Below are 23,936 nucleotides of genomic sequence, written 5' to 3' on the forward strand. Positions count from 1 at the left end.
ACTTTAAATATATTAGAGGCCGGACACACGCGATGCATATGCAAGTCAGATTTTTACAATATTTTGTAAAAATGTTTTTCACTTTATGTTTGATTGAATTTTCACAAATATTGTGAAAATTCGAATTCCCCACACATCGCTTGTACCCCAACCTTTAGTTCCAATAAAGAGGCCGGGGCACACACGATGGGTGTGCAAGTGCAACAGCCTTCATAGAGACTGCACGGCCACACTCACATCTCAAGAGCCTCTTTTATTGGTCAGGCACATGTGTTGTTGCTTAAGAAAGTTGGTTTTTGTTAAAGATCTTAAAATTGTTCGCCATCCGTTATGATTATCCTAAGCACAAATTTTTTGTTTTATGGAAATCGCCAAACTAATTCAATTTCATGTTTTATACTAAACAGAGGCCAGGCACACGCAATGCACGTGCAAATTGAGTTTTCAAGACTACTCAGAACAATGAAATTGACATCAAATGGAATAAGAATGTAAAGTAAATTAAGATTTAAACTTCATAAGGCGAAACATAAAAACCTGTAGAACTTATATGACAACGCCCTTTTTTTGGGGGTTCCTATCAGTAAATCAAACACGAGAGAGAGAGAGAGAGAGAGAGAGAGAGAGTAGAAACCTACTTCCAAAAAAACTGAATCCGTGGGGAGGCGAAACAAAAAAACTGTAGAAACTCATATGCCAACACGAGTTATACAAAACCCAAATTGAATAGAAACTTCATATTACTATGGGTTTGAGTTTCTATTCAGTTCCGCTGCAATTTAATGCCAAATCTTTTTTTCAGATTTTGTGTCACAAATCAAGAAATTGTGAAAGGAAACAAAACTGTAATTGAGTAGAGAGAGAGAAAGAGAGAGAAAGAGAGAGAGATTTTAACGTGATTTGAGGGGGTGGTGATAAGGGTGGGTAGTTACCAATTCAGTTTTTTACAAATTTGTTATTTTATGTTAAAATATCCAATATATCCTCATAGTTAATTGTTTTGTATTGTGGTGGTTTTTTTTAGAGGGCATTTTTGGAAAAGAAAAATACATGACAGAAGGGAGATATCAAAATGGTGTTCTTTCTTTATATATTAGAATAGATATCTATTGGGCCTGCTTCGCTGGTGCCTGTAAGCCCAAATTTATAGCCGACCCTATTTGGATAAGCGGGTAAGGTTCTGTTTGGAACTCGGGAGAAGAAAGGGGAAAAAAGATAAATTAAAAAGTGTAAATGAGAAGAAAATTTGAAGAGAAAATTGGGAGGAACGTTAAATTGGAATTTTCCTTCTATTCTTTGAGAACCAAACAAGGGAAGATATTTTTTAAAAATATTTCTGTTTCTTTTCCGCTTCTTTCTACAAGTTTCAAACAGAGACTAAATGTGAAAGCGTATTTACTTTTTTTTAAAAAATTTTATACTGGAGGCATGTTTACTTGTTTAGTTGATGATTTTGGTGCCAAAATTCCAAAATACAGACCCACACTCACTTGGAGTATTGAATGCTTTCAAGTGGTGGGATTATATGGGTCTCGGGGTTTTTGGCTTTCTCTTGATTGTTAGGAAGTTTTAGGGGGGCATGTCTCCTCCATGTAATGCAATGTACAAATTCCCTGTATTTTAGTTGGAGTATTGCTATCAGTACCGATAGCTTTGTAAGGAAAACGTACCGATCGGTCGCGCCGGGCCGTCTCTGGCCACCGGACGACCGATCTGAGCCGTCCAAAAATTCTAAAAATGGTCATGTCGGTTATCATTTCAATGTGCTATCTCATCAATAATACTCAAATTTTTGCTGTACCACCCAATAATTCGCTCCTTCAAATTTAGCTATTCATTCATGGTAGACTATCACCATCACTGATTCTTCATTGTCATTTGCTTGGGTACTACTAGTGGTCATTGGCTCTTTTCCCTTTCCCATGGATAACCCTCCCCACTCAACATTTCTGTCCACATGGATATCAAACAGTCTATCATCTTCATCATCATCAGCTTCACTATCTACAAAATCCTCCAAGTTTGTTTTATCATCACTTGAGTTTGTGTAATCTTCATCTTCATCACCCTCATACACATCTCTATCGCCATTCCCATCCTGCTCCTCAACAGCTACTCCAGTAGTTAGGTGCTCCTTAACAGTACTCCGGTAGTTAGGTAGTGATTTTCATTAGAAAAGATTTCATGGTGTTCTACGTATGCCTCAATAGTTTTGCTTAATTTGATCCACCTAACCATTTCTACACAGTCACTATCATCTTCTAAGTTCCTAAACCCATGGTATAGATCCCTCGCAGAAACTTAATAGTGATAAGTCATAGAGCCAAATAAATTCAACTCTCTGACCATGTCTTTCAATTCTATCATTCCCATGTAATCACTATCAACCCAGTCAAAAAAACATACTTTACCCCAACAGTAGGTCTACGGTTCCCGATCTTGGTGCCCGACTTGGTTCCCGATGCTGACGTGGCGGGGGGCCCCACGTCAGCAAAAGCAAAATTGAAAAAAAAAAAAAACCAAAGAAGGGACTTCTTCTTTCTTGATGCGAAAAGGAACTTCTGGTGTAACAGAGAGAGGGAGGAGGAGAAAGAGAGAGAAAAGGAGGAGAGGGGACGAAGACCAGCGGCATCGACTCAACCTCCACCTCCGGCGACCACTGACGCCTCCCTTCGCGAAAATAGCTTCTCCAGACGACACCCCTTAGCGCACCGACGCCAAGCCTCCGCCAAGATCTCTCTCTCTCTCTCTCTCTCTCTCAGGAAAGTAGGATTTCAGTTTCCCCAAAAGAAATTCATACTAGAACTTGTTCAAACCCCAAAAAATTAGGGTTCCATGTTGGTGAAATTGGGGATTTTGATGTACATCTTAGTGCATGACATATGGACTTGTTTTCTGTCAATTGAAGTAAATGGGTAGTTCAAAAGTGAGGACCTGAGCCTAAATTGGAAATACCCATCTGGGTTTGTGCTGCTAAATTGTTGAACCCAGTTATAACCCCACCTCTTCCCCTGTTCAGTTTGGAATCAAGAAAACCCATATCAAAACTGTTATCTAATGACTAATGGGTTACTGAGAAGTGAAAACCCCACCATCCTTGTTATTCTTCGTCTTGGACTCTGGTGGTGGTGGTCATCGTCGGTGGTCTTCGTCCCTCCTGGCCTCTCCCTCCAGGCTTCCCACCTCTCTCTCTTATAAACCAGAAACTCTCTTTCTTCGTTTAAAACCCAGAAATCTCTTTTTGATTTTTTTTAAAAAATTTTGGACAGTAGCTGACGTGGCGTGAGGCCCACCACCACGTCAGCATCGGGAACAAGGTCGGGCACCCAAGATCGGGAACCGTAGACTTAGAGCCCGCTCCAGAACCGAAATAAGAACTTATTTTTTGTCTAATAAGAAGTCTTGTTCCGGAAAATAAGAAGGTTGATACTTATTTTGGAAGAATTTATATAGGTACCGACCGGACGGGAGGGAAATCGTACCGACTGCCCCACCGGGCCGTCTCCGGTTACCGCACGGCCGATCCGAGCCGTCCAAAAATTCTAAAAAAAAAAACCAAGGGGGCTATCGCGGGAATCAATGGCATCCGAGGTGTGTAGGGTACTTGATCCAAGCACCTCTTTCTCGTGTGAAATCATATACATGAAAAAGGAGTGCTCAAATCAAGTACCATACACACCTCGAATGCCGTTAATTCTCACGTGAGCCCCCTCGATATTTTTTTTTTAAATTTTTGGACGGTTCAGATCGGCCGTCCAGTGCCCGGAGACGGCCCGGCGCGGCCGTCGGTACGATTTCCCTCCTCCGGCGCCCCTTCTCATAGCAACAGTCTTATTCTTTGTATAAGGCAACTTCAAGCTCAAAAATCATGTGTTTACGCAAATAATTTTCTTATCACTATGGATTTCATTTGATAGATCTCATTGAGATCTTTAATACGGTGCAAAAAAAATTTGAATTTTTTTTTTTCATTTATATTATTTTTGAGTTTGAAAATGTGAAAGGAACTTTTTATTCGAATTTTATGGAATGACCCTTCTTATTTTTTAATGAAAAATTTCAAAATAAATACTTATTTTTTTAAAAAATTTCCGGAACGGAGCCTTAATGTTTCTCCAAACATATCTCCTGCTATTTACACCAACCACAAGCTTTCCATCATAATGCAGCTTTATGGAGAAGTGTACATCAACTTTTTCTGTGCAAACAAAGTAAAAAATGGTCATGCACATGGAAATAACATACAGACAAGGTGGGGACCAAAATAAAGCCTTTCGAAGAGCAAAGAATTCATACATGCATAAAAAATGCTGATCAAAACAAGGCATATAAAACAAAGCATATAAATCCAAAAGAAGAGAGTAAAGGATTCAGAATTGCCAAAATCGATGCTTTGTTTGGTTCTCTTTTTGAAATGCATTTTTTAAAAGATTTTTCTTAAATTTTTTCTACTTCCAATCATTTCTCTCTCCACTTATTACCCCTACTACTTTTTTAAATTTTTTTTCAAAAAGTGTTCCAAACAATATTAAATGCACACCAAACTTTAAATGGTTGTCCGAAAATTAAATACCTAAACTTATCATAAAGTGGTCCATCTTTTCCAACCCTTACAATGCCCATTGATTTGAAAAGTCTTTTGTCTAAATGAATCTTCCTCCCCTCTACACCTTTTGCGAGAGCTTTGTGGTCCTTCTTTTTCAATCCTTATAATCCCCTGTCTTTTACACTGACTTGTACCCTAGGGGCCTGGGCCATTGAAAGATAATAGATTTGGGCACCAGTTTTAGGATTTTATTATATCATGCCCTGATTTGGGCGGGAAATTAGGCGAAATGCCCATTTTGTCCAAGGAAAAGAGAGGAAAATGTCCATGCTACCCTCAATCTGTCAATTTCCGTCATCTTTATTGACAGATGTTTACGATTGGACCAAATTGGAGCAAAAAACAAACTTGAAGGACAAAATAGTAGCAATTGATACTTGAAGGACGAAATTGAGACTCTATTGAAACTTAGAGGACGATTTCTATAAATTTTCCTATTTAATAACCATTATCTAATACCTCATCCAAACCAACTACTTTTTTTATTCTCTTTATAAATGTCACATCAATATGGAGTCTCCCTCCATAACTAATCCCCCTACCATCTTATCTCCCATCCATAAATAATCTTCCAAAAACTTATCCCGCATCCAATCGGGCCTTTAGTATGATGCATCAACTATCAAGGTCGCGAGCTAAACATGTGCCTTGATGCTTAAAGATCACCTCTCCTGTGCTAGCTAGCTAGCTCTTTTTTAGCTCTAAGCGTTTGGATTTTCTTATGTACCCAAACAAAAAAAACTAGAAAAACTAGGTTAGCTGAATAGCCGGTAAATTTGGACATTATTTGAACGACAACGTCAAAAAAAAATAACAATTTCATATTCAAGTTATTGGATTAAATTCATCTCACCTCATTTTTCGTCATAAATTAATTGACGTAGATGATGCGACACTTTTGACAAATCCAACGTTATTGCCGGTCGTGACTTCAAAGATGATTTTTCTATTTCTTGGCATCAAATTTGGCTGATCGGGGGACATGAATTTTATTCTTAGAAAGCTTCATATGTGGGTGGGTGGTCAATCATCCTAATAACATGCTCTGTGGCTTGTGGGTCATGAACTCAGAATACTATCTCATTTCAATGTGCTAGCAACATGCTCTGTGGCTTGTCGGTTATCATTTCAATGTGCACTATCTCACCAATAATACTCAAACCTTTGCTGTACCACCCAATAATTCGCTCCTTCAAATTTAGCTATTCATTCATGGTAGAATATCACCATCACTGATTCGTTTTCATCCCTTTATATATTTATCGGTCTTGCTATTGTCAGTCCACTGGACTGACGATAAACACATTAAAAGACAAGAAAAATATGTATTTTTGTGTACTTTTACATCTTTTAATACACATTCACACACCTACTATCGTCAGCCCATTGAGCTGATTTTAAAATTTTTTTATATTTATTTGTTATTCATGTCTTGAATGTAATCAATGCACCCATGAGTGGGCAACTCAGGTTTTTTCTTGGGAAGCACTAGTAGTGTTATACGCACACATACGAGACCTGCTATTCCCTCCCCACGCACCCACCCACCCCCCCACACCAACCCCCCCCCCCCCCCCCTTTCCCACATTACCCCGCCTCTCTCTCTCTCTCTCTCTCTCTCTTTTCTTTCTTTACAGTTTGCTCTTTCCTTTTTTTTTTTGCCCTTTTTTTTATCAGTTTGGTTTTTTTTTCCATTTTATTTTATTTTCTTTCTTTCCAGTTTGAAATTTTTTTCTCTTTAATAATAGGTTCAAGTATAATTGTAGGTTTTATAAAGTAATTGAGAGAAAAAAAAAGTGTTTTAATTGATCATGTTTATCCGACTGTTTTATTTTTCTTTTTTTGTCCTTTATAGATTAAAAAATATGATTACGAAAAGAAGTGTTTTAATTTTTAATCCATTTGAACCAATGCAAAGGTATTATTTTTCTGATCATTTTATCCTAAATGGTCGTAATAAATTTTTGCTTTAAGGCCTTTCAATGGACACCCTAAGAGAGTCTTGAAACTAAATAATAAGTCTTAGGATGTTTGTTGAAAGGCCTTAAACCAAAAAATTCATTATAACCATTTAAAATAAAATAATAATAAAAAATGATCTTTGCTCTGATTTAACTAAATTGAAAATTAAAGCACTTAATTTTTGAATTATATTTTTAAATATACAAATGGTATATTTATAGAAATTAAATAAATAAGATATAAGTAATTAAATAAAATAAATAAATTAAAAAGCAGGGGGGCCCGAGGGCTCTGCTGTCCCCATTGGCACAGTAGCCCCTACGAAGCCCCTAAAACGTTTCCGTTTTAGTTTTAAAAAAAAATAGAAACCAGCCATTTGCAATCCTATGGAGTAGAAACGTAATTTGAAGTAACATACTACTGAATCAGTTAAGAGGATCTATGTTAAATAATGGTTAACAAATTTATTAAATTGTACTATAGTTAAAAAAAAAAAAATCCTAAATATAATATTTGTATTCTGGATTAGTATGTCGTTTGCAACATACATTTTGTAATTAGTTTCCGAATACTAATTGTAATCTTAATGAATTTTTTGTTTTACGGCCTTTCAACGAGCACCCTAAGACTCATTATTTAGTTTAAGGACTCTCTTAGGCCATCCACAGTGGTATAATCAAAAGCAAATTATTTTTAAAGTTAACAATGTTGGTGTAAAAAATGGCTCACAATGGTATAATCAAACTTAGCAACGTTTTTAGAAATAATCAAATTTTGAGTTTTGGATAACCAAAACTAGCAACCTTTTTCAATAATCAAAATTTGTGAATGTCACGCCATATAAGTTAATTGGTTCCAAAATTGTATACACGCATGTTTCAAATGGTATTTTATTCTTCGCTTGCTTTATATCTCATTCTTTTTACCCACAAATTGTTTCTTTTTCTTTCCCTCCAAAAGTGAAGCTCATATCTTTCGTTCATCTTCAATTCAACTAATTGTCGCCGGATTAAGGTACTTCACTTTTTTTTTTCCGTTTCTTTTTTATTCTTTTTTCATTTCTCTCATTGTGATTGAGTACATGAAGAACCTTGCATTCTTTTTCAAATTCAAGAACACATTTGATTTTTTTTTTAAGTACATAATTTTTTTTTCCAAATTCATAATATGAGGAATATAAGTCACCAATTTTCCCCAAAATTAAGGAAGGTACGTAAACGATATATTTTTGCTCGAAAAAAAAAAAGTAATGGAGGGAAGTGATCAATGGTGGAAAACATAAGGAGAGAGTGAAATTGTAGTGGACTCCTTATTTTGGTTATGAACTAGAAGTGACTATTGTAAATCTCAATATTGTTAAGCTTAGTAACTTCTTAAATGGATAATCAAAAGTTGATGTGTCAACTTTTGGTTATCCATTTTTGATTATACCATTGTGGATGGCCTTAGGGTGTTCATTGAAAGGCCTTGGAGCTAAAAATTTATTACGACCATTTAGGATGAAATGATCAGAAAAATAATATCTTTGCACTGGTTCAAACGGATTGAAAATTGAAACACTTATTTTCGTAACTATATGTTTTAATCTATAAATGACAAAAAAATAAAAATAAAACAGTCGAATAAACATGATCAATTGAAACATTTTTTTTTCTCTCAATTACTTTATAAAGCCTACAATTATACTTGAACCTATTATTAAAGAGAAAAAAATTCAAACCGGAAAGAAATAAAAGGAAATAAAATGAAAAAAAAAAAAAACCAAACTGAAATAAAAAGAGAAAAAAAAAAAGGAAAGAGCAAACTGTAAAGAAAGAAAAGGGAGAGAGAGAGAGAGAGAGAGAGGCGGGAGGGTAATGTGGGAAAAGGGAGGTGGGGCCGAGGGGGTGTGTCAGGGGAATAGCAATTTACGTGTTATACGGAGGAAACCCAAAAGGGTGATAACCTGCAAATTCATGGCAGTGGTTACAAGCGTTTTGGTTTCTCGTGGGAGGTTTCAAGCCTTTTGGTTTTTCCCCAGTTAATGAGTTAGCGATCAGAGAGTGCTATAAAATCACATCTGTTGTAGCCATGGATGAGACGACAAAAATCTCTATCACTCTTGTTGCTCTTAGATTGTGGATATGGGTGTATAACTCTGGTAGTATACACATCACTGGAGCATGCTGGATTCGTGGGGTTCTCTCAAGCAAGCTCTCAACGAGGTAGAACGCCGCTATCAGTCCGTCTTCGTTACTTCGAAGAGGTAATCCGAAATTGAACTTCCGCTGCGCCAATTTCTAACATTGACTTTATTTCAAAAAATCAAACGCATTTTTTTTTTTTTTTTTTTGTTTTTATAAGCAAAATCAAACGCATTTTGATAGTATTTTTGCAACCTAAGATCTGGTATCATTAAAGAAGTATTTGCTACCTTGAGAATAAGACCAAAGGTGGACACATTCGACAAATGTTTGAAAATTAGAAGTGAGTTTTGAAGTCAAGTGTGTGACTTTTATTAATTTGAAGAAAGAAGATTAATATCGAGAATGCATGGTTTAATTTGGAAGTCTGAGTGAAATAATGATCTCTAGATATATTTCTTGATGACTAATGATATTTCTATAGTGGGTTGGAGATGATCTTATATATGGATAATAATCAGCTCATTCAATTCATTTTAGTCTCATAATTCATCTACGTATGGATATTCGGATCCGTTTGGGAGTCCAAAGTTTTTTTGCATTTTGGATTATGAGTTATAGATTTTTGAATTGTGGATGAAATAGATTATGAATCTATAGAGTGTTTAACAAATATGTGCAGAATCGATTTTGTAACAAAGTAGTATTTGGGAGAATAATCATCAAAATAGATTATAAGTTGTCTTTTTACCATGTTCTTGGTTATTAGTGTATTTTAATATGTGTGAAACTTAGTCATATAAGCGTTCAAATTAAATGGCCTTTGCTCCCGCACTCAATTCTCGTTCTGCGCTTGCGCTCTCAATCTTCACACCCATGAATTCTAGTTGTTTGGTAGGGTTTTGGAAGACGCTTTTATGCTCCGCTCGCGCTCCTATACTTGTACCTGCACTCGCACGTGCATTATGTAATTTAGGTATAAAAAACTATTTTAGATATTATTGATTAAAGGGCCATTGATTAAAATATCGTTTGAACCTTCCACTTCACAAATACCAGTGTCTCATATTTGAACATCCCCTTCTTTAAAACATTTTAAGGTAAGATTATTTTGTGATGGAGATAGTAAATTTAACTAATAAAGGGCGGATATTAAATTCCTACATTATAACGGTCAGCGCTTCATATACCATGAGGCAATATCTGGATATATCATAAAAATGCAGGGGTATTTTGGTCATTCTGCAAAACGAGAATTTAAAAATAAATCATTTTGGTCTAAAGAAAGGGAAATGATAATGTCAAAACTGTTTTTGTTGGTGTCAAAATACTAGTGTATAAAAGACTTGTACCGTATGCAATGTACAAGACTTTTATGTGTTGAAATTTTGGCACAAACAAAAACAGTTTTGATATTATCACTACCCTAAAGAAATTCAATTTTTGACAGTAGTTAGTACTTAAGTAAATTACGATGAGTTCTTTTAATTTAACAAAAACTAGTCCGAATTTTGAATTATAGAAATGTATTGTTTTAAATATTCATTTTGCAAACTAGACAATCTTTTGAGAACGGAAAGAGCAGAAAAATAAACATTTCTCTCAATATATCTTCATGGATCACGTGGTTATTGACATTCGATTATATACATTTTTTCAAACAAACAAAGTACTCGATCAAAAGGAAAAATTACGTTCTCAGCAAAGTCTACAATGAATAATTCCAATCATGATGATGAGACCCAAAATAAAAGGGAATCACATTAAAATGCGGAGAAAATTTTCAGCCGAGCCGTTATGTTCTAAGTGGTGCCCGCTCGGTACTCTTAAGCCGTTTATTACATTTTTGAACAGTTAGGATTAAAATCTTCTCTCTCCTCTCATCCCTCCTCTTTCTCTCTTTTTTCTCTTTCCAAATCTAAGTCATCCAAAATCTCATCGGACTGCTTGAATGTGCCGAGTGGGTACCACGTAGTACCCACCGCCGGCACTGAAAAATTTCAAAATACGTACAGTGCAACAAACAGTCTCTCCCCTTCTATATATTCCATTCCCATGAACTAATTTTAGTGCTATCAAAACCCACCATGAGTCTACCATTGTTGTCTCTAATACCGGCAGAATCCAATGTCTTCTTCCCTCTCATTTTCCTCTCTCTCCTCTTCTTCCTCCTCTTAACCCACCACCGCACTCCAACCAGAAAACAACCGCCACTCCCACCAGGTCCAACTCCATGGCCCGTAGTCGGCAACCTCTTCCAACTAAGTCGCAAGACCCCGCTCCACATCTCCCTCGCCAACCTAGCCCAAGTCCACGGCCCACTCATGCTCCTCAAAATGGGTTCCCACCGGTTAATCGTCGGGTCATCCCAGGCCGCCGCCCGAGAAATCCTCAACACCCACGACCGCATCCTCTCCGGTCGGTACATGCCGCGCGTGATCCAAACCAAGGGGTCCAAAATCCACAACCACCAGCTCGCGTTCAACGACGAGTGCGACCATAGGTGGAGGCGCGTGAAGAGCGCGTACAAGAGCGAGCTGTTTTCGGCCAGAGCGTTAGAATCCCAGGTGGGAATCCGGGAGAGGAAAATCTGGGAGCTGGTGGGTCATCTGGGGCTGATGGATGGCAGGGTGGTGAAAATCAAAGAGGTGGTGACTTTCACCGCGATAAACATAATAAGTCGCGCGATGGTGTCGAGGGATTTCGTGGATTTGGAAGGGAGAGGGGCGGGGGAAGGGCTGATGCAGAACGTGAGGAGATTCGCCGAGGCAGGGGCGAAACTGGGTGATCTGTTTGCGGTGTTGAGCGGGTGGGATTGGCAAGGGACGTACAAGGAGTTCTTGGGTGTATTCGGGTGGTGTTGCAATGTTTGGGTGGGTATGGTGGAAGAAAGAAGAGGGAGCGGGAGCGGGAGCGGGAACGGGAACGGGAGAGATTTTGCTGATGCTTTGATTGAGTCTGGCTTCAGTAATGATCAGATTAATGCCGTGTTTATGGTTTACCCCTCCCTCTCTCTCTCTTCGCTCTCTTTCTCAATTTGACTCGCTGTACTTAGTACGCATGCATGAATAGATATCTACCGTATACTATTTTTTATAAGCAGCAAAATTTTATTATTTTTTATAAGCAGGAAAATTTTATTAAAACTCGACAAATGGTAAATCGATGCGGCCGGAATCTACGTACACTCAAAGTTGCTTCTAGTTAATATTATTTTTTAACCTTCTACAGGAGCTATTTAGTGCTGGCATAGAAAGCACTAGTGCAACAACTGAATGGGCACTCACCGAACTCATGAGGAATCCAGAGCCCATGCAAAAACTTCGTCAAGAACTTTCAAAAGAGATCACGGGAGATACAATTAGAGAATCTGATTTGCATCGCTTGCCCTACCTGGAAGCTTGTCTTAAAGAGACACTAAGGCTGCACCCTCCCGGCCCGTTGCTCTTACCTCACCGCGCCGTTGAAACATGTGAGGTGATGGGATGCATAATTCCCAAGGACAGCCAAATCTTGGTAAACATGTGGGCAATCGCTCGTGACCCGAAAATCTGGGACGATCCCCTGAGCTTCAAACCTGAGCGGTTTCTTTCGGCACGGTTGGACTACATGGGTACCGACTTTGAATATTTTCCTTTCGGGTCGGGAAGGAGATTTTGCCCTGGACAACCGTTGGCTTCAAGGGTAGTTCCGGTAATTATTGCTTCACTGATCCACAATTTTGATTGGGTTCTTCCGGGAAACATGGATCCGGCCCAAATTGATATGACTGACAAGTTGGATGTAACAATGCTGAAGCAGCAACCTCTCTGCGCCATTCCTAAGTTGAGAAGGCAATTAATGAAGTGAATACTAGTATTGATTGTGTATTGATAGTGTTGGTGGCTGGTGTATTTGCTTAGTTCTCTTGTGCATATGGTTGATAAATTGGGGTGAATAGTTTATAGTTTCTGGGGAAAATTGCTCGACATTTTCCTGGGAAATTAAAGTTCCTTGTAGTATGGAATGCTTTCAAGTGGTGGGATTATGGGTCTTGGAGCTTTTGGTTTTCTGTTGATTGTTTGGAAGTTTTAGGGGGCATGCCTCCTCTATGTATGTAATGTACAAATTCCCTGTATTTTTCTATTTTAGTGTGCATCGATTATCAAAGTCGCCGAGCTAAACGTGTGCCTTGGTGCTTAAAGATCACTTCCCCTGTGCTAGCTAGCTCTTTTTTAGCTCTATAAGAGCATGTACACCAATGGTTATGTATTTTAGCTACCAAATAATTCACTTTTTTCATTTTACCTATTCAAATCTCCCTCAACCTCACACCAATACTCTCTATTACCATCTCTATACTAATAAAATACTACTATAAAACAAAAGTACTCTTCATCTTGTACTTGGGTTCCATTGGAGAGAGTGTGAGAGAGAGAGAAATAATAATTGTATAAAGGTTAGCTCATGCACAGTCCTTCGGTAAAACTACCGAACCATTTCCCCAAAGCTACTTAATTTGCCTTGGTCCTTTTGCTACTCTGGTGCAAAGCTCTTTTGTGGTTTTCCTTCTCCATTTTACCTAATATTCTCCATATAACTAAGCTGATGTACTTGCTCTAACCATTTGGGCTTTCTTATGTACTTGAAGGGAAAAAAAACTAGAAAATAAGTTAACTAAACATCCCTGCAAATTTAGACATCATTTTTGGGACAACATAAAAAAAAAAAAAAAAAATCATATTCATATTGTTGCATTAAACTTATTTCATCTCTTTTTTTGACATAGATTAATTGACGTAAGTGATGTAGCACTTTTGACAAACTCAACATTGTCACCAGTCGTGACTCCAAAGGTATTTTCCTATTTTCTTGGCATCAAATTTGGCTCATCGGGGGACATGAATTTTATTTTTAAAAAGCTTCATTTGCGGGTGGGTGGGTGGGTGGGTGGGTGATTATGAAGGGAAATGATTAGCAATTTGTGCAAAAATTATTAATTGACATAACTGATGACCATAGTTAACACTAGAGGTGGCAAATGGGCTGATTTAAGTGGGTTTGGACGGATTGAAATTGATCGTGGGTTAATATTAAACAGAAAGTCTACACACAACAGATTTGTGTGGGACCCACCACGGGTCCCACACAAATCATCCGAGCCGTTCATTAAATGTAAAACATTTTTTCAAGGGTCTCAGTAAAAAATAAGCTCAATCCGATACCTATAGGTACTCGATCCAACCATATAACTTTTCATTATCCGAAAATTTGAATGAAAAGTTAGATAATTGGATGAAGCACCTATAGGTATCGGTTTGAGCTTATTTTTTATGGGGACCCTTCAAAAAATATTTTACATTTAATAAACGGCTCAGATGATTTGTGTGGGACCCATGGTGGGGCCCACAATGAAATCTGTGCACAGATTGTGCATAGATCTGCTGTGTGTGTAGCAAGACTCAATATTAAACGAGTTGAAACAGATCGGATCATAATACCAACGTAAACCTCTCTTCTACATCAACCCAAGAATAAATCAAAATAAACTCAATTAATCCAACCAAAGCCACCATGAATCTAAACACACTATTTTTCGGCCGACATAATCATCAATCCCTTCTTCCCTCTACTCCTCCCCATTTTCTTCTTCACCATCTTCAAGTGTTTTTCCACAGAAGGCCCACCAGACCCATTCCCATGGCCCGTAATCGGAAACATCTTCCAACTAGGGAAACTCCCCCACCTCACATTAATAAATTAACCCGCCTAGCCCAAACCCACGGCCCTCTCATCTCACTCAAACTAGGATCCCAACTCCTCCTCGTCGGGTCATCCCCGGCTGCAGCCTAACAAATCCTCAAGGGCCTTTGTGGATCCATCTTGGGCCCAAAACAATGATATGGGCATCTTCATTTTATGGAGCTTGTTGAGTTGGTTATTCACATAAGTAAAAATAGCTTAATCGAACATTGGTAGATAGATACATGATCGAAATATATTTTTACAAAAAAATATGAAAAATTTAAGTTTTGAATTAATCTTCTTCATCCCATTTTTTTCTTGTATAAATTTATTTCGATCATGTACCTACTAATCTTTGATCAAACTAATTACAAAAATGAGCTCTACAAAGTAAACAATTCTTGGGCTCACAAAAGCCGAAACTGGACCCCAACTGGATTGTCCAAAAAATGGACAGGAGCCTCCCCGTCCTCTCGGGTCGGGTCTTGAGGCGTGAGTTCAAAACCCAGGCTCCAAAATGCACAACGCGTCAATTGGAATCGCCGGCGAGTGCAACAATCAATGGAAAAACCTGAATACTTTGGTCGAAGAAAATCGCCGAAATGGTTGAGGATTTGAGAGCAAAGGAAGGTTCAGTTGTGGAGATAGCGGAGGAATTAAGCTTCTGTGGTTCCTTTGAATACTTTGGGGAATTTGATTTTTTCAGTGGATTTGGTGGGGTTTGATGGGAAGGGTATGGGTGGGCAGATGAGGAAACTCTCCGAATTTGACGGGTTTGTTTCCTGTTTTGGGAGATTGAGATTTGATTGGGATGAATAAAAAGTTGAGAAATTCTACCGACATCGCATTATTTATCCCGATGAAAACTTATTTACGGACCGGATTTTAAAAAGAACTTTTCTGAGCGGTTGCATTACAAGTGAAGCGATTATGAATATCTGGATGCCGTTTGGTTCAGGAATAGAAGAATGTGGCCTGGACACAACCTATGATGGCCAAGGTAGTTCCTTTGATTCTTGGGACTTTGATCCATTTATTTGAGTGGTCCTTGCCAGGTAACATGGACCCGGCCAACCTTGATCACGTGAAATAGAAGAATTCGATAACTTAATTTGTTGAAGGGATCAGCAACCCTCATGCCTTTGCTCCGAAGATGAGGAAGCAAACTGAAATATTGACTGCTTGTACGATGATGATGTGTGTTTATTGACTGGTTGTGTTCGATGTAGTAGTGAAGAAATGTTGTTTTATGTATAATGTCATATTTATGTCTTCTCCCATTTCTTGTTTTAGAAGTCGTTGTGACTAAGTAATAAGTTCAATCAGGTACTGGGTGAGATCATTTGTATGTGTAAACAAAATTACGGAACCTAGCTAGAACAACATGCATGAATTTTCACTATCAAAATATATACTGTGGAAATACATAATTGGATTCATAAGAAAGTTACTAACCTGGATACATGCATGTAGATATAAAAGATAAGATACAAGATCCAAGTCCTTAATAAAAGAGATAAGAAGTCCAGCCGTTAATCTGAGTATGGAAATCCTTTCTTTACTGATTTAAAAAAAAAAAAAAAAAACTCCAATTAGGAGAAATAAGTTTCTCTCTCTTGACCCTCAAACCTTACAAATCCAGACTATCTTTCTTACAAATTTTCCTCTCCTGGGTTGAGAGAGGACCTTCTCCTCAAATACTATATTTACATCTACCCATCATAAATTTGATAGCAAACTATGGTCTAGATCCATCCTAAGCCGTTCAATCCAAAATCACCACAACTAAGACTTGCATGTGGTGTTTGCTCACCTTATAATTAACATGCAGGACGTAGTAACTTAATTGGTTTTCTTCTTACAATATAACCCGTTATTGAATTATTCATAGCCCTTCGTGTTGAAAATGAGAATTTCTAACTGTTCTGAAGTTTTAGTACATTCAACATAAGAAATTGGTAAACATATGCATGTGTTACATATACTCTATAGGATATGTTGAGTGTGTGTGTTTGAGAGAGAGAGAGAGAGAGAGAGAGAGAGAGAGAGAGAGCACCAAGGAATTGGAGGCCCAACCCAGCCCCTACTACGTAGCTACTGCCATATCCCAACAGTACTCAAGCCCATATTGGATGGTTCCGGACAACCTTTTCAGCACAGGGATTAAAATGAGGAAAAGAATGCAAATGACACGATCGATAATGGTCCATGAGATGAGCACTGGGTAATTCTCTTTTCGAAATTACTACATTTTGATTTTGTGCGTAAAGGACAAGGATACTCATGCAAAAAAGTGGTATTTGTGCACATTGAGAGTTGCACAAGTATAATCTATAGTATATGGTTATGGGAGGAGACATTAATGCCTAAATTAAAGAACCCCGTTTTTTTTATTAGCCCAATGCAGCTTCAATGTTTCTCAAGTTGATCTACAGCCACAGTGGAACGCGCGCACACGTCAACACCACTAAGACCATATTAATGTCTTGTTTATGGTTACCCCGGCCCTCTCTATCTCTCATTCAGTCTCTTTAATTTACACTCTGTACGCATGCATGAATCTATATATCTACAGAATTGGTAGGGGTTTCTAGCTCCAAAAATGACCACGCACTGAAGTCTGATACGGATAAAAATGTCTGAAAACAAAGTATAAATTGTATTCAGTAGCATCCGATGCATTTGTCTCTAATTTTGCGTTCGAGACATTTTTGTGCTACTAGCATTTCCGCCATAAGAATATATCTTTTTTTGCCGTTCAAAAAAAATTTCCGCCATAAGAATATTTACAGTATTAATGCAGTGTGACTCCCAATCATAAATTATGCCTCCACTCTCAAGGAATCTCTATAATATCTTCTCTCGTTGATACATTGGTTTTCTTTTTTCAAGATTACAATGAAAATATAACAAGTAGACACCCACACCCCATATATATATATAAAGACACATCGGAGGTGCACTGCTTGAGATTTTCCCGGGAAAGCTCCTTGGTGTATTGAATGCTTTCAAATGGTGGATTAATATACGGTTTGGAGCTTTTGGCTTTCTGTTTATTGTTTCCAGGTTTTAAGGGGCATGCCTCCTCTATATGTATATATCCAATAAATGTACAAATTAATTAATCTATCTCCTTCATTTAAGTGTGATTAATTATAAGATGGCAAAAAGATTTTGTGCTTATTTTGTTTGATTGTTAAAATGCTAGCTCATGCCAATGCTACCCTTTCGTAAGTATGGTTTCGTGATGTGAAATGTATGTTTTGCACGCACGCTCATGCGAACGGAGGGTCCACACATATCGTTTGGTTTAGTATGTACGTTGGAGCCCTCCACCTATCTAAGTATGCATAAATATTTTGCATAAAAGCATGTATCAAAGCAATTAATCTCCTGCCCTTACTCCTAAACTTTCTAATGGGAGGCTCGCGTACATACGTAGTTGCACCAACTTCTAGCCCTCTTAACTGTAACACCCATCCATCAAATCCTCATATTCACTACGAAATTCATATATACAGTATATATAAATTTGTTGCACCAACTTGTAGCCCCATCCAAGGACGGATACAGGTGGGGGCCTGTAGGGGCACGGGCCCCCGCTCCATTTTATAAAATTACATTAATTATATGCAATAAATTTAATTTGTGATGATGTTCCAATAAAATTACTCTAGACTTTCATTACGAGGATATTTGTCCTATCTATTTCTTTGAGTGCCAAATTTTTACATCATCTTTTTGTTCGAAGACAATTTTTTCTGCTAATTATGAGATGAAATTACAAATATATTCATCAGTTTGTTATTTTACTGACAAAAAACGTACTATTAATTAAGAAATTATAAACATACGAGCTAAGTTTACTTACTTTGTGTGCCCCTACTAATGCAAATTTCTGAATCCGTCCCTGGCACATCTAGCAAATCCTTATATCCATTGCTAAATTGAAAATATAGAATATATCCAGGTCCGTAATTTCAACTACTACTATAAATTATTGCAACAACGTCAAAAAGCTCAAATCCCACCAAAAATGTGTCCCCCTGATTCTTTGTTGGGGGGCCTTTTATATGATTACCTTTTCCTTGTTTGTTTTATTCCCCTTTTAATTTACATGCCTCTTCACCATTTTGAAGAGCTCAGGATACGAATCCAGGACGTAAAAAATTAGATACAAATCCAAAAGGCATGCAAAGTTGGCAGGTGTCCATTTCATGCAAATATATACAATACCCCACCAACCCCTTTTTGTCTCTTCATAATTCATGTATGATTTCCTAGCACAAACAACATTAATCATTTTCTTAAGACGAGGTGTTACGTTCATACTTTTCTTCCTTTAATAATTCCGTCCTCAAACTTTAAATTTTTTTTTTCTTCTTATCGATGGTAGAATGACCAGGAAAAAAAAACAACCAAAGCATACTACTAACTAAACCGTGCCAATGGATGGTTTGCAGTGGATAATTTGTGTATCATCTACGTACATACTATATATAAGGTACACCCACATATATATAGGCCAGAGATAAATTCTCGCCACATAAACCTGCCTCGTACAAGCAATTAAAAGTTACTCCACACGTACAGCTATAAACTTCAGACCAAGTGTGTTCGCTTTGGGTCTCTAGACCCAACTCATTCTCTATGCTCACGGTTTCCAATAATATTTCTCTCTAATTATTACTCTTATTTCTCTATTTATCTCTCTTCACTCATTATTCCAAAAACCTAAACAAAGTAGGCTCAAATTTAGGTCACTTGGTTATTATTATATAGTAATTCCAAGGCTATAGTTCCACGCCACTTAAGTTAGTAATTTTCACTACTAGCTATAAGAGCAAGTTTACTAGTGTAAAGGTAAACTACATTGGGAACAGTTCTCAATTCTATTTTAGCTATTAACTTTTTTTTTCACAACTACATCAACACAATCCATTTTACCTATCATCTATTAAAATATTTTTCTTTTTCTTTTTCCAATATTAAAAATAAAGAGAGGAGAAAGGAAGGAGAGAGAAAAGAAGCAATAAAAAAAAGAAACGAGTATGAATAGTGCTTAGGTAAAAATGACTGAGAACTATTCACAAATATGTTTTACCTCTTCTTTTACCTAATCTAGTGCAAACAAGTTTTTATAATTTTTCTTTCCAAAATAGAGAAAAATGTATTTTACATTGTTTGAAGTACTTGCTCTAAGACTGTAATTCCAAGCCAGTATAGCTATATGACGAGCTGCAACGGCCTTCCAAAGTCAAAAGGACATGTTCATACTTCAAACTAGTAAATCCAATTACAATTCCATTCGAACCACGAATCAAACTATACACCATCCAAACTATACACCATGTATGCATGCAATGCGTTTAGACACGGCTTGCACTTGTTGGGAGTTTGTCCGATGCATCAACCCGCCATTGCATGTTTAAGGCCAATTGTATGGGAGTAATGACAAAGAGTCAACCATATCACTTGGGCCCAATATACATTAAATATATATTAAAATTCAACTCTTTTCTTATTTATCCAATGTGAGAACCGAACATTGGGCCTTAACCTCTCTCTGCATCCAAGCTCCCTCTTGATTCTGATCTACAACTCTCAACCCTATCTCCCGAACTGGGGTATGATGCATTGACCCACTACTGCGTGCTTAAGGCGCAATTTGTATAGGAGTAACGACAAAGAGTTTACCACATTACTTGAATCCAATATACATTAAATGATCCATATCCACTTAAAAGGCTAAGCCTTATATGTGGTGAGTCATCCAATTGTATATTAAGGTCCAACTCTTTTTTTGTTTATCCAATGTGGAACTCAACGTTTATACATGTTCTAACAGCACCTTAGCCCCTAGATAACCAAAATTTTGGTAGGCATTGGCGCCTCGAGCTGGAATCAGTTCATCCACCTTGGGCCTTGGCTTCTCAGGCCAAAATACGCATGTAATGTCATCTCACAAGCTCAACTCTCACCCTCCCCTCCTGATTTCTTCCTTTTCCTTGCATAAAAGTGGTTAGGCCACCTACTCCTTTAAACACTATCCCATTTGCATTTCTTTCTCACTCTTTCTTCCATCTTTTTGCGAGGTTTGTTTCAAACTCTTTTTGCCTTTTAGCCCTTCACATTGATACACACACTCACTAGCACGTAAAAAATTAGATACAAATCTAAAAGGCATGAAAAGTTGGCATGTGTCCCTTTCATGCAAATATATACAATATACCACCACACCCCTTTTTTTATTTGAGTTAAAGAATTGGCCTCGCTCGTTAATTACTTTTATTTCATTTTTTCATCGGGGTAGTGACGTTCCAACCAGATGAACACAAAATATCATATTTTTGGCTGCTGGTGGGGGCTTGCTAGCTAGTAGTATTAATTAAGAACAGGGAAATGATTAACAATTTGGGCAATCACGGATAACGTAATTAATTGGTCACTGCAGAGATTAATGGAGTACAACGCTATGGCCACGTACTTAACCTTTTTACAAAGGAGTTGCAAAAATGACTGCGCATGCATTTTTTTATAGGCAACAAAATTTTATTTAGAAATCTTGACAAAAGATACATCAAGATGGGAGAAGTGAAGGGGAATCCAACCACGGGTTGGATGAAAAAAAACTGTTTGGACTACGCATGCATTTTGTCCACATAACTTTTTGATAATAATTTCCTTTTCGAGGGATTGCAAACACCCGGGTTGGGACCCGGATCCCCTGTCAGATCCCAATCCGTACAGGGGTCTATACCATTCGTCTCGGTTGTTTATCTCGCAAATCAACGGCTGAGATGTGCCGAGCAAAAACGACGTCATTTTGGGGCAAAAAATGCTTGGTACATCTCAACCGTTGATTTGCAAGATCAACGATCGAGAGGAGTGGGACAGGCCCCTGTGTAGATTGGGGTCGGACAGGAGATCTAGGTCCCCGGTTTGCCCAAGTTATGATGTCCAGGTTTTGAAAGTATTTTTCAAAGTCTGGGGTTCGATTCTCCACTGGGTGAGTACCTTGTACCAATTGGAGAGCCGTGACTGATGCGGCCGCGCTGACTTCCCGAAAGGTTTGAGTTGTGTAGTCGAGTCCATATAGTTGCTTGGATGTAAAGTTGTTTCTCTGTTACAAAAAAAAAAAAAAAAAACTTTTCGATAATAATGGAGGATCAATTTTTTAAAATCAACAACGTTATGATTTCATGACATAACATAAGTCTCTCTTCTATATAAACCAAAGAACACAACACAATAAACTCATTCAAACCAAAGCCATCAAACATGTATCCAGAGATGATAATCAATCCCTTTTTCCTTCTTCTCCTCCTCCTCCTCCCCTTGATCTCCTTCCTCGTTTCCAAAAAGCTCATTTCAAGAAGAGACCTGCAAATACCACCAGGCCCGTACCAATGGCCCGTAGTCGGAAACATCTTCCAACTAGGCAAACTCCCTCACCACACAATAGCCCGCCTAGCCCGAGCCCACGGCCCGCTCATATCTCTCAAACTCGGATCCAAACTCCTCGTCGTGGGGTCATCCCCGGCCGCGGCCAGGGAGATCCTCAAGACCCACGACCGAGCCCTGTCGGGTCGGTTCGTGAGGCCCGAGTTCAAAACCCGGGCCGACGAGTACGACGACCAGTGGAGTCGCATGAGGTCCGTTGGCCGGTCGGAGCTGTTTTCCGGCAAGGCCATCGAGTCTCAGGCGACGCTCTGGTCGGAGAAAATCGACGAGATGGTTGAGGATTTGAGAGCGACGGAGGGTTCGGTAGTGGAGATTGAGGAGAAAGCTTACGTTGTCACTCTAAATATTTTGGGGAATTTGATCTTTTCGGGGGATTTGGTGGGGTTTGATGGGAAGGGACTGCATGGGGAGGGTTTGCATGGGGAGATGAGGGGGCTTATTAGGGGGTTTGCGGATTTGGATTTAACACCAAATCTGACAGACTTGTTTCCTGTTTTGGGTGATTGGGATTTGTTTGGAATGAATAACAAGTTCAGGGAGGTATTTAAGAGAATGTTAGCTACCTGGGACGGAATCGTAAGTGATAGAAGAAAGCAAGGACGAAGAAGCAGTGGTGGTTCGAGCCGACGCGACTTATTGGATACTTTGATTGGACGAGGGCTCACAAATGACCTGATCAACCCTTTTGTCCTGGTTTACACCCTCATCCTCCACACGTTTATTTTATTAATTTAGAATTATCGCTCGTAGTGTTCTTGACCAATAAGAATTCTTGAATTAACTATTCAATTGAAACAATTGATTCGCTCTCTTTCAAAAAAAGGAAACAAAAAACGAGTGAATATAATATCTCCTTGAATATTGAATACTTTTTTCTCTCTCCTTGACTACAGAATATTGAATACTTTTCTCTCTCCTCAACTATTGAAATCTCAAGTCCCTAATCCTGTGCATGTGTTTTCTTTTGCAGGAGTTATTTAGCGCTGGTCTAGTCTCGGCTACCTCAACAATTACCTGGGCGCTCGCCGAACTCGTCAAAAATCGGGAAATCATGCAGAATCTGCTCGACGAACTGGAAAAGGAACTAGGCCAAGACAACGTCAAGCAATCCGATCTGCCTCGTTTGCCATACCTAGACGCTTGTATCAAGGAGACGATGAGACTGCACCCTCCTGCGCCGTTGCTTCTTCCTCACCGCGCCTTGGAATCTTGCAACGTGATGGGTTACAACATTCCCGAGGACACTATCGTGACGGTTAACGTCTGGGCTCTCGGACGAGACCCCTCTATCTGGGACGATCCACTGAGCTTCAACCCCGAGCGGTTTCTAGTGTCCGGGTTGGACTACAAGGGGAACGACTACAAATATCTACCGTTCGGTTCGGGAAGGAGAATGTGCCCCGGACAACCTATGGCGGCCAAGGTAGTTCCTCTGATTCTTGGGACTTTAATCCACTTGTTCGATTGGTCCTTGCCGGGCGACATGGACCCAGCCGACCTCGACATGGAAGAGAAGAATTCGATAACGTTGGTGAAGGAGAAACACTTGTGCCTTGTCCCGAAGATAAGGAAGCAGCTGGAAGTTTGATTACTTAGCTAGCGTACTGATTATGTTATCTCTTTCTTTTGGGAGTCTTGCCTGTAGTAATTGTGGGTGGGTTTGGGTTTATTAGTGAGTTTGGGTTCAATTTGTCACATCTAGCTCGTGCAGTACGATAAAGTGTGTGTTTCTTGTTCGGTAGTTGAAGTGTGTTTCTTGGCTTTTGTTTGATGTAGTAATGAAGAAGTGTTTGCTGATTTAAGTCGCATTTATCGCTCCACTACTATAATATTGTTAAAAGATGACGCTTCAAAAAGTGAAAAGATGTCAGTTTTTGAAAAATCGTAATTAAAAAGATTGCAATAGATAAATAATGTCAGTCATCTAAAAAACTGTGATATAATATATTTATGATGTCACTTAATTTCTAAAATAGTGACATAACTATTCTTTCTTTTTAATGTCAATTTCTCATAAACTGTAATATAATATATTTATAATGTCACTTTATAAAATA

General features: G+C 38.3%; 2 protein-coding genes across 2 annotated transcripts; both read left to right on the forward strand.

Moving 5' to 3' along the window:
• The first annotated feature begins 10,447 nt into the window (after nucleotides 1–10,447).
• LOC131319077 (probable (S)-N-methylcoclaurine 3'-hydroxylase isozyme 2) lies at nucleotides 10,448–12,981 on the forward strand. Its single transcript, XM_058349183.1, has 2 exons — nucleotides 10,448–11,687; nucleotides 11,923–12,981. Exons 1-2 carry the CDS (start codon nucleotides 10,779–10,781, stop codon nucleotides 12,538–12,540), a joined length of 1,527 nt encoding a protein of 508 aa, XP_058205166.1. The 5' UTR covers nucleotides 10,448–10,778; the 3' UTR covers nucleotides 12,541–12,981.
• An 8,625-nt stretch (nucleotides 12,982–21,606) lies between these two features.
• On the forward strand, nucleotides 21,607–23,681 carry LOC131319435 (probable (S)-N-methylcoclaurine 3'-hydroxylase isozyme 2). Its single transcript, XM_058349668.1, has 2 exons — nucleotides 21,607–22,572; nucleotides 22,850–23,681. The coding sequence occupies exons 1-2, from the start codon at nucleotides 21,697–21,699 to the stop codon at nucleotides 23,465–23,467; spliced, it is 1,494 nt and encodes a 497-aa protein (XP_058205651.1). The 5' UTR covers nucleotides 21,607–21,696; the 3' UTR covers nucleotides 23,468–23,681.
• Nucleotides 23,682–23,936: the final 255 nt, after the last annotated feature.

The sequence above is a fragment of the Rhododendron vialii genome, chromosome 3a (genome assembly GCF_030253575.1).
Source record: "Rhododendron vialii isolate Sample 1 chromosome 3a, ASM3025357v1".
Lineage (NCBI taxonomy): Eukaryota > Viridiplantae > Streptophyta > Magnoliopsida > Ericales > Ericaceae > Rhododendron > Rhododendron vialii.

Coding starts and splice junctions, on each gene's coding strand:
- LOC131319077 (XM_058349183.1), top strand. CDS start 10,779: ATGAGTCTACCATTGTTGTCTCTAATACCGGCAGAATCCAATGTCTTC. Junction 11,688..11,922: donor AGATTAATGCCGTGTTTATG/GTTTACCCCTCC, acceptor AACCTTCTACAG/GAGCTATTTAGTGCTGGCAT.
- LOC131319435 (XM_058349668.1), top strand. CDS start 21,697: ATGTATCCAGAGATGATAATCAATCCCTTTTTCCTTCTTCTCCTCCTC. Junction 22,573..22,849: donor TGATCAACCCTTTTGTCCTG/GTTTACACCCTC, acceptor TTTCTTTTGCAG/GAGTTATTTAGCGCTGGTCT.